Source organism: Lactuca saligna, chromosome 1 (assembly GCF_052625555.1).
Source record: "Lactuca saligna cultivar CGN05327 chromosome 1, ASM5262555v1, whole genome shotgun sequence".
NCBI lineage: Eukaryota > Viridiplantae > Streptophyta > Magnoliopsida > Asterales > Asteraceae > Lactuca > Lactuca saligna.
The window spans coordinates 650,503-661,255 of NC_136417.1; the positions used below are offsets into that span (position 1 = coordinate 650,503).

A 10,753-nucleotide genomic window follows, 5' to 3' on the forward strand; every position below is an offset into this window, starting at 1 on the left:
CTTACAGTTATGAATTAAATGTTTTTCAGCTACCAATGATGATTGTAAGAATGCTAAGTCGTGATTGTACACAATCATCAACAACAATGGAGATTTCGCGTTTATTATATTACTTTGATTTTTAAACAAATATATTTTGGAACTAATAGTTTTCTTAACTTGGATTCTATAAATGTAAAGTTTTACCTTAATACTCCCTCTTAAAGACGGAGGCTCAATGCGGTCAAACAATGATGTGTTCAGCCACGGGAGGCGAACGCCGACTCTAATACCATATAAAATTTGTGTAGCCTATGATTTACTCTCCAAAAGAAGCATTATGGAGAGATGAAAAACTCAAACATATAGACATAGGGGCGATGTGTGATACACCAACAATAACTTCATAACCTATATTTCAATTATGGAAACTGATTCGTATACAACATTTTTTCTCCGTGCACAACACTTTATATTTTAAAATAATATATTGTAAAAACCTATATATATAAATTGTTGTATATGGAAAAAACTAATATGTACGCAATTATATCAAATGTATGATAATACTAAAATCACCAACACTCCAAAGGCAATCTACTTCATCGACGGTAGGGTAGGTAACCTCGATTTAGATGTAAGCTCATAGGAAAAGAGTTTTATAGCCCCATATTCGCATATTCAACATAAAAATCCCTAATGAATGCAAGGCCGGTCCAAGCCGGTTTGGGGCCCGGGGCAAAAACATAAAATGAGGCCCTTCAAGATCCAGAAAAGATTGTATTTAGATAACTAAAATTAGTATATGAAACATTTTTTTTAAAGTTTGTGTAAACTCACAGTCTTGTAAAATTTAGTTTTTTTTTCTTTTGGCATTTTGTCGCACGTCTTTGAAAAATGATCCATATATTGTTAAAAGCGAAAACGGGAGGGAGTGGCAGGATTGTACATCTAAAGAGCTAATAGAAGAAATAGTAACTTATTTTGATTCGGTTGTGTATTTTCAATTACTTCATCTTGGATCTTGATGAAACTGCTCTTGATGTCCTTTTACCAAATGTAGGATAGTGCATCCAAAATTGTGCAACAGTTAAACATGAGAAAGTTAATGCAGCCTATAGTCACTTGTTCTATCAAGATAAAGATTAATATGTAAGTGTGTTTTAAATTTTTAAAACCTAAAATACTCATAAGAATAAAAAAAAAATGTTGATTTCATTCCAGCATTTCATCGAACACTTCATATTCATGAAAAAAGATTACAAAAAAACTTGTATGGAATAGTTGGCTTCATTTCAACATTGCATCTAACACTTCATATGCACTCATTTTTTTAGGGAAAAAAACTTCACTGAAATAGTCGGTTTCATCCCTTCTTGATTGAAATAGTTTTTAACAATTAATGACTTGGTAAAGATTGATGAATTCGGGAAAAAAAACTACACATACTTTCAAATTAATAGGACATAAGATAATGAAGTTTTTAAAAATCGGGTATCGATTTCATTCCTACTCATTTTGGGATACCAAACACTCACGTAGAAACTGTAACTTCAAAATTAGATATCATACCTTAAGAATTAGAACTTCAAAATCAGAAATTGGAGGATTCAAAATCGTAACTCAGTAACTTCATTTATGCAATCTTGGAACATCTCTCATTTTCTTTTCTATTTGCAGGTCACTATGTGGAAAACTTAGATTGAAAATAAGATTATGAAGTGATTAAATGTGTTTTTTAACAATTGAAAAGTCATTTCGAAACAGTGTCTATTTTCCCGCTGGTCATCGTCTATTTTCCCTCTATTTTCACCACTTCCATCAAGTTCCACAACAAGCACCAAAAAAAAAAAACAAAAAAAGCTAGCTACGAGATTCAAACATGAGCCCTTTTCATTACTTCAAAATTTCATATGCCTCAACCATCTTAGCTAAAGTGCATTTGTTTGTCATGTTGCAAATCGTATAATCAAAAAGCAACAATATATATATATATATATATATATATATATATATATATATATATATATATATATATATATATATATATATATATATGTTAAATTTCGGGGGCTCCGAGATTTGGCGAGGCCCGAAGCGGTAGCGTAGCTTGCATTGCAATCACTTCTTTTTACTTATCTATAATACTAAAATGACCAACACTTCAAAAGCAAACTAGTTCCTCCATGGTAGGATAGTTGCCTTGATTCAATTGTGAGCTCATATTGGCATATTCAACACAAAAATCCTTAATGGGGGCCTAAATCCAAATTCAACCAACCAAAGAAAAACTAGATTAGCATGTAGTATCTTATCTTGGGGGATTAAACATTCAAATTCAATCCAATCCAACCCAAAATTCAATTCAATCCAACCACAGAAAAACAGGATGAAGGAAAACAAAGGGACACCAACACCCATTTCCCATCATGATGCAAGACAGGACATGTAGAAGAGGATCTTGATGACCTTTTGCAGACAAAACAAAAATAAAGCCGGAAAATACCGACAACATTACTTGTTGGCATAATAATGGCATTGTCAGAACCACAAGGAACAAAAGGCAAACAGTATAAACACGAGAACATCTCCTTTAAACTAAATCATAATCAACAAACCAATATACCAGAATATATTTGCTCAACAAACAATGCTTCACGACTTCATCTAAAAGTGGTCACGCTTCCTCCTGTTCTTGCAAAGATTTATGAGGACCACAAACAACCAACAAAAAACCTCTAAACCTTCATATTCCCAACCCAAACAAATACACCAAAATATTTTCTCATAAAATAACACATCATTTTTCTTGTTTTTCTAACAATGAAACACTCTTTACAGCAAATTTTTCCTTTCAACACACACAAAAAAAAACCCTCATAAACTTCATGCATATCCTTGCTCAACATCATCTTCCACAAACCAAACACCCGGGGTTTTTTTTTCCTTCTTATGTCCGTTTAAATGTACATGGTTCTTAAAAAATAACGAGTCATCTTCTGCTAAAACTCGAAGAACAAACAGTTAGGAGTTGGGAGAAACAACCTATAGGACTCTGTCTTTTGTTGAAAACTTGCTCATCTGAGTCTTTTTCTTTTTCTTTTCTTTCCTATTCAAACTTTTATCAAGAAAATTTAATCACTTCCCCATATTCCCAAAATATCATAGATCCATCTTTGATCGTCCACCTAAACACAAAATGATCCTCTCATTGTTAGAGAAAAATACAAGACATCTTTGTTCTTAATTTATTTTGCTATGGCAATTACCATTTGGGCCAAGATTGTTGATACCAGGATTAGCATCAAATCCCATTTGGAGAAGATTGTTAAGATCGTTATCCCATGCGGGCTGCAAGATAAAAAATAAAAAAAATAAAAAAATAAAAAAAAATACATTTTCATAAGTTAATGTATATATAATCAAAGATTGACTACATCCAAATACAATAAATAACTGGATTCCTAAAACAGCGTGTGTGTACCTGAGGGTGGATAGGATGCATCGGTGCAGTTGTGGGGTGTGGGTGTGAGTGTGGATACGAATGGTGGGATGAGCTTAATGCCGGGCTGAATCCAAACCCTGGATTGGAAGTGCTTCCCCGTGAATGAAGAATCTGCAACTAAATCATTTAGATCTTGCTTGTTAAGTTTTGTTCATTTAATAATTAATTACTTAATAACATAAACGAATTGAAACTCACATCTTTAAACACAAGGCGATCCATGTCAATGTTCAGTTCTGGATTCACAGTTGCTAGTTTCATTGATAAGAACTGCACCAGAAAATCAATAATCGCAGTTATTCAAAACATGTCATACAAAGGGATCTGGCTTAAACCAGATATAAATCTATAATAGGAACTTAACATACCTCCACCTGTTGTTGGAGCGACTGAACGTAGTTGATGATCTCATCAAGCATTACTGCTTTTCCAGTGATCTTCACCCAAATTAACAAAACCCCATCAGAAACTGAGAGAGAGAGAGAGAGAGAGAGAGAGAGAGAGAGAGATACCTTATTGCATCCAGGAACAAGTTCTTGAAGCAATTTCATTCTCTCACTGATCTTTTCTCTCCTGACCTGGATAGAGCAGAGCAAGGTCTATGAATATGATGAACGAAGAAGAAAAAATAAAGGATGGGGGCATATATATATATATATATATTTTACCCTTTCTGCAAGGCTATGACTGTTGGTAGCCTGGCCTCTTTTGGCTCTCACATGAATGTAGTTGTCTTTAGGAGCTCCCCCACTATCCGAATTATCCTTGGCTGCCGCTTGTTTACCTATTTGCTTGCCTACTCTCGAATCATGTTCAATTTTCTGTTTCTTTTCATCTTTCTCCGAGGTATCACCAGACCCATCGTTTCGTTCTTCTCTTTCACCATTCTACAACACACACATTTGTTAAATTTACACATTCAAACAGGATCAAGATTCGATTTTTCTTTTTTCTTGGCAGTAAAAAGGTACCGTGATGGGTTTGAATTGAGAATGAGGGGCTCTTCTTTTGTCTCTGCTATTTGGCGATGAAGAAGCCCCGCATTCAGGATTGAGGTTGTTAGCAAAGGGATTTACCATTTCTGAGAAACTTCCGCTTCCAAAAGACCCAAGTTTTGGGACCAAATCACCAATGCCTGAACCAGATTGATAATGATGAATAAGACCCTGATGATTCTCAAGCCCAACTGGGTAAGCCGATGAACCACCGAAATTCTCGAGTGGATCCCAACCCGATCCGAAGGGATTGCCAGACCCACTTGAAGACTTGTTGTTGAACATGGATCCTGAGCTCATTTCACCTCTATATTGGAAACCCATTTCACTATCATTATTATTATTATTATTATTATCCTCAGAAGAAGAAGCCATACGTTGTTATCAATCAACAAATACAGATGAAGAAGAAGAAAGAAGTAGAAAAGTAAAAGTAAAAAAAAGCAGTACAGGATCTACGAAAACTTAAGCTAAGCTAATACCTACCCAGCTAACAGCTATCATACACTTGAAAGGAGGAAACCCCCATTCCACGATTCACAGAAAGAAATATAGGGGTAAAGTTGAAAAAGTTGGGTTTGACCAAAAATAGGCTTAGGGTTACTCATATCTTGCAAGACTCAACAAGGAACAAAATGGCAGCTTTACAGTACAAAAGAAACCCTCCCATGGACAAAAGAATAGGAGGGAAATCCAGTGTAGCAGGGCATAAAATCTTACAACATACCAACACCTCTACTTACCCTTCAAAATGCCATGATGATCAAAGGATGAAAAGTAAATTGTAACAGACAAGAAAGTGTTAACCTTTCAGAGCATAAAGTAAAGTAGAGAAAGATGGAGTGAATGGACAGTAGTTGTTGCTAAGCTACAGCTTGCTGTGATTACCCAAAAAGAAAGCAGATTCCTTTTTTTTTTTATCCAATAAAATAAACAAAACCCGCAAGATTCCCAACCCAAAAACAAAGAAATGGGTATATCTTGACTTGATCCTATACTATGTGCATCATTAACAAACATTTCAAACCTTCAAAGAAACAAGGAGGAATGGAGTTCTTATGGGTATGGAATTTATAAGGAGATTCTTCTTAAAGAGGTTTAAATTCAAAAAGGGCAGACACCGAAACCCTTCAATGACTTGGCCGATATTACAAGACAGTTTTTTGGCAAAAAGAATCAAATCAAATTCTGAATAAATTTAAGCAGAAACTAGAATGGGTCAAAAGATTCTGCCCGGTTTGGTGATTCATGAAATGTTTATGATGGGAATACTAATTGTACAAGCAATAGCAACACAGCAAGAATGGGAAATTGCATAAAACAGTTAAAAGAAGCATCCAATTCCTACTTTTACAGATTAAAGACAAAAGATAGGGGGAAGCTACTAAGCAAGCTAGAGCCTAGAGAGAGAGAGAGAGAATATGTCCTATGTAACATACTGATATGTGTGCGCGAGACCAAGTAGCCTATGCTTACTTCCGGGGAAATGGTGGCTTGAGTTCATATTCGTACACTAAAATTACTGTTTTTGTCCATTTTTATTCATTACCCTTTCAAATCTAAGGTGTGTTTGGATTAGATTTTTAGTTTATTGTTTATAGCTTATTTGTGGTGGGAATAAGCAATAAACAATAAGCATGGGGAGTAATGTTTATTAAAATTAGCTTATTTAGCCTAATAAGCTGGATTTTATCCAAACACTTAAATTAGCTTATTGTGGGAATAAGCAATAAGCACCTCTTTTTTTCCTATCCAAACACCCCTAAATACATTCCTTAATAATTAAATATCTTTTTAGGGTACTTGCCGTTGCTCTCTAAAATTTTTTTATTTTATTTTTTTGAACAAGTAAAAGATGAATTTTATTAAAAAAAAAATAGCAAGAAACTAGAAGAAAAAAATTACAAAACATTACAAAGCAATGGGTTCTATAACCGTATTGTCCAATTGAGTTTACTTTTAGAATTCATATTCGAAAACCAATCAAAGGAATACATTGCAATTTTTTCAAAAATACTACTTCTTTTAATTTTGGACGATTGAAATATTTGATTATTTCGATAAGTCCAAAGCATCCAGATAGCGGTCATAATAATCACCTCCAAAACCTTCCTCTTCGCAACCGCCATATCCACTGTATCTGTCCATGTCAACACCTCAGCAACAATGATCAACATAGGTAAAGTAACATCAAACCATAATAAAATCAAGACCAAATCTGGGCAGCAACCTCACAGAACAGAAACACATGATTTGTATCTTCAACACATCGATCACAAGTCGGGCATAACAAAGAATGAACCTCAATACCTCTTCCACTGAGATTCAACCTAGTGGGGATTTTATGTAAAAGGACACGCCAAATCAAAACATTAACCTTTATAGGAGCATATTTATTCCATTGAGTTGGTATATTACTCGAGTGAATAATAACCTCATCAATATGAATGTGAGCACTCTTGACCGTGAATCTACCCTCAATATCAAGATCACAACTCCAAGAATCACTACCCTTAGTGATATTAACATTTTCAAGTAAGCAACGCAACACCAATAACTGATCAGTTATATGACCACCATTTATTTGTCTAATCCAAGACCACTCCCAATTACCATCTTGACATCTGTCAGCGATAACACAATCTTTATTAACTTCCAAAGCATACAATCTAGGAAACTGGTCCATAAGCTTTGTATATTCAACCCAAATATCTTTCTAAAACCAAATCAAGACACCAACAACAATCTTTTTTCACATAAAAGCATGGGGTAAGATATGTTTAGTATTTAGCTTATCAAATAACCGCACTAAACTTGACCAAATTCCTCCCATGTAACAACCCGAAATTTATATCCTTAATTGTAACCCTTTTCGCGACTCGTTCCGATCACCCAATCGCCGTTTCCGATTTCGTTTCCGTTTCCGACCTTTTATTAAGTCATTAATGTGAATATTATTTTATGACTTAATAAGTGTCTTAATACCCTTAGAACTCATTCTAACGTCTCATATTAATGATCGGAACATTTTTAGAACCAACCATATCGGGTTACGACAAATTGGCCGGGCACGACCAAAAGCCCCGTTTAACGCCGGTATCGGGTAGAATTCTACCATGTCCCGAACTTGGACACTATTTAAAGTGACTCAAGTCTCCATTTTGAAGCTTTTGCTCCATTTTACAACTATCACTCCAACCTCTCTCCTCAAACTAGATTTTTGGGTCAAAATCTCAAGTTTAAGGCTTCAAATCACCAAGGTACTTTCCCTAGCTTGTTATGTAACATTCTTAGCCTTCAAATTCGAATTCAAAGCATGGATTAAGACATCATTCATGAGTTTACGGCCATGGAACCCTCTTGGGCCGTAAACTCATATATAGTGGGTTTTTGAGCCCTTAAACCCCTCCTTGGCAAGTTTGAGACTTAGATATGGCTAAATGACTTCAAGATATGGACCCTAAACAATTAAAACATGAAATTTGTGAAGTTTGAAGGAGTTTACGGCCAAGGATCATTCTTGGGCCGTAAACTCATTAAACTAGGGTTTTCATGCCCTTAAACCCTTCCAAACCACTCCTTTGTCTTAGTTATGAATTATAGAACATAGATCTTTGCATTTGGACACTTGAAACACAATTTTTGGAGGACTAACATGAGTTTACGGCCAAGGCTTGTGCTTGGGCCGTAAACTCCATGAAACATGGTACAAATCCAATTTTAGGGTGTTTGAAAGCCATCCAACACCACCAAAAGCCTTGGAATAAATCAAAGGACCAACCAAAAATAGTTTTAAGGCTTTACAAACATCAAAACCCCACATTTGAGAGTTTACGGCCATAGAACATGTCTCATGGCCGTAAACTCATAAAAAGGTGTCAAATGGTGCCTTAAACTCATTTCTAGGCTTGTGGGAATTTTTATAATCACATGTGATTGATTTTAACACCTTAAAAACACTAAATCTTGGAGATTTGAGATTTTACGGCCAAAGACCCCATGCCTAGGCTGTAAACTCCCTTTTGTATTGTAAATGATGTTTTTAATTCAATCCAAGCCTTAAGAAAAATTAATCCAAGCATTTCCAAGTGTCCATATCCATTTATGACTCAATTTTGCCCATATTTGACCCCACCATGAGTTTACGGCCGTAAACTCATGGGGAATGGGTCTTGTGGCCGTAAACTCCCTAAAGGGGGTGTTCCTTTGAGGTCCCAACTCATTTCCTAAGTCCCTCGCATCATTCATGTCCCTAAACGCCACCCGGGTCCCTCCAAACACTTGTATCGGAGTGTTATCGCGACTTGAAGCATTTGTCCCTATCCAACAATCAATCTAAGTCCTAATTAGATACAAATGTGTATCTTTACCTTATAATTAGGAACCTCGTGTGTTTACAAGTCCCGGATCAACTCTTAGCATCCAAACCGTCTCATATCTCGTCCGGTGAGTTCATACCCCTACCCTTTTTCAATGGTTTTTCAATGTTTTCAGGGGGGGGATACAAGCAAAAGTACAAGTATATCTTGTACTCAATCACATGATTTCAATCAAATGATTTCATAATTGTACACTTTAAGAATTGAAAACCTTTTAAACAAACTGTTTTAACTTGCAGAGTTGTTTGTTTTAACCTAATTTTCAATTCTTATTATACACTGTTATATTGTGTACTTGGTAATTGATTGTTCACATTTAAACTGATAGAATACATAAACCATTGTAATGTCTGTAATAAAACACTAAGGTTCGAGTGTAAAAGACAAACTCCATTAAAAAACATGAAACATCTATATGTCCTTAACAATACACCTAGGCTCGAGTGTGATAGATAAATACCATCATAACACACAAATCACTGTAATGTCCTTAATAATACACCTAGGATCGAGTGTAAAGGACCATAATCATTAAATAACACCTAGGTTCGAGTGTAATGTCCTTAGTAATACACCTAGGGTCGAGTGTAAAAGGACAACCATCATTAAATAACACCTAGGCCCGAGTGTAATGTCCTTAATAAAACACCTAGGCTCGAGTGTAAAGGACAGGTACGTAGAATATAGTCAGTTGTAAATACTACTTTCCTAGTCGAAAAGTAAAGAGTAATCTTAATGATTGGAGACACGTCCTTGTAACACTTCCATGGCACGAGATAGTGGGGGACTAACCCTGTAACCAGAATCTCCGTTCGTAGGAGAGCGTGGCTTGAGTGTATAGATCTATACGGGACTGACAATCCCACACCTGGCTGCTAGCTACAGCCGAACCGAAAGGTTCAAGGGTGATGAGAGTCATAAAAAGGATATTGACCACGGTTCGAGTCATATCTAGTCTGAGTATGGTTAAGGACTCGCAATCTAGATTATTAACGTTTCAGATTCATTTACTAGCTTTATGTACGTAGTAAACCTAATGTACATTTAGGGATTGCAGATACACAGACAGTCAGGAAAACATGGGGTTTTCCTGGGAAGAACACTGAACATAACCATAACCAGTAAAGACACACACACACAGTCAGGGAAACATGGGGTTTTCCTAGGGAGAACACTGAACATAAACAAAACCGGTAAAGATATACACACAGTCAGGAAAACATGGGGTTTTCCTGGGAAGAACACTGAACATAACCATAACCAGTAAAGACACACACACACAGTCAGGGAAACATGGGGTTTTCCTGGGGAGAACACTGAACATAAACAAAACCGGTAAAGATATACACACAGTCAGGGAAACATGGGGTTTTCCTGGGAAGGACACCGAACATAGTCAGAAACTAGTAATAGTTCACACACACACAGTCAGGAGAACATGGGGTTCTTCCTGAGTAATAGTAGTACGAAATTAGAGAAGTGTAATAAGTTAAACAATTGAATTACATTTCACAAGAACAATCATGTTTTAATTAAACATCGTTTACTTTACTTTCAGATTTGGAAACTAACTTTACATAAGAAAATATGGGATTTTCTTGGATAACTACTTTTCAGGAAAACAAAGGAACTCGTACATTTTCAGAAAAACTAACTGCTTATGAACTCACCAGCTTTATGCTGATTTTCAAACCGCTTGTATTCTCAGGTCCGAGTTAGACAGGTACCCGAAGATCCTTTTGTGTGAAGACGGAGTTCTCAGAAGACTCATTTTGTATTGTTCATATATACTATGTATCACTTGTATAACTTATGCTTTTGAAACAAATGTAAAACTTTCATATATGTAATGTAATGGTTGATTTACTTTACTTACTATGTACATTGGATTTGAT

General features: G+C 35.6%; 1 protein-coding gene across 6 annotated transcripts; it reads right to left on the reverse strand.

Annotated features, from left to right (window-relative positions):
- Positions 1–2,552: 2,552 nt before the first annotated feature.
- Positions 2,553–6,006, reverse strand: LOC145029673 (basic helix-loop-helix (bHLH) DNA-binding superfamily protein). 6 transcript variants are annotated; one of them, XM_078978720.1, is made up of 9 exons: positions 5,919–6,006; positions 4,456–4,786; positions 4,153–4,371; positions 3,997–4,062; positions 3,853–3,921; positions 3,683–3,754; positions 3,464–3,601; positions 3,249–3,330; positions 2,553–3,167 (listed from the first exon to the last, which is right to left on the reverse strand). In XM_078978720.1, the coding sequence occupies exons 1-9, from the start codon at positions 5,981–5,983 to the stop codon at positions 3,142–3,144; spliced, it is 1,068 nt and encodes a 355-aa protein (XP_078834846.1). In that variant the 5' UTR covers positions 5,984–6,006; the 3' UTR covers positions 2,553–3,141. The 6 variants fall into 6 exon arrangements, with proteins under 6 accessions (XP_078834846.1, XP_078836824.1, XP_078836098.1 ...); XM_078980698.1 differs by lacking the exon at positions 5,919–6,006 and adding an exon at positions 5,223–5,912; XM_078979972.1 differs by lacking the exon at positions 5,919–6,006 and adding an exon at positions 4,966–5,912.
- Positions 6,007–10,753: the final 4,747 nt, after the last annotated feature.

What these genes read in the sequence shown, in the direction of transcription:
- LOC145029673 (XM_078978328.1), bottom strand. Translation starts at nt 4,854, where the DNA reads ATGGCTTCTTCTTCTGAGGATAATAATAATAATAATAATAATGATAGT. An exon ending in CGCTCCAACAACAGGTGGAG is followed by an intron (nt 3,755 to 3,852) that starts GTATGTTAAGTT and finishes TTTCTGGTGCAG; the next exon opens with TTCTTATCAATGAAACTAGC. An exon ending in TGCATCCTATCCACCCTCAG is followed by an intron (nt 3,331 to 3,463) that starts GTACACACACGC and finishes TTTATCTTGCAG; the next exon opens with CCCGCATGGGATAACGATCT.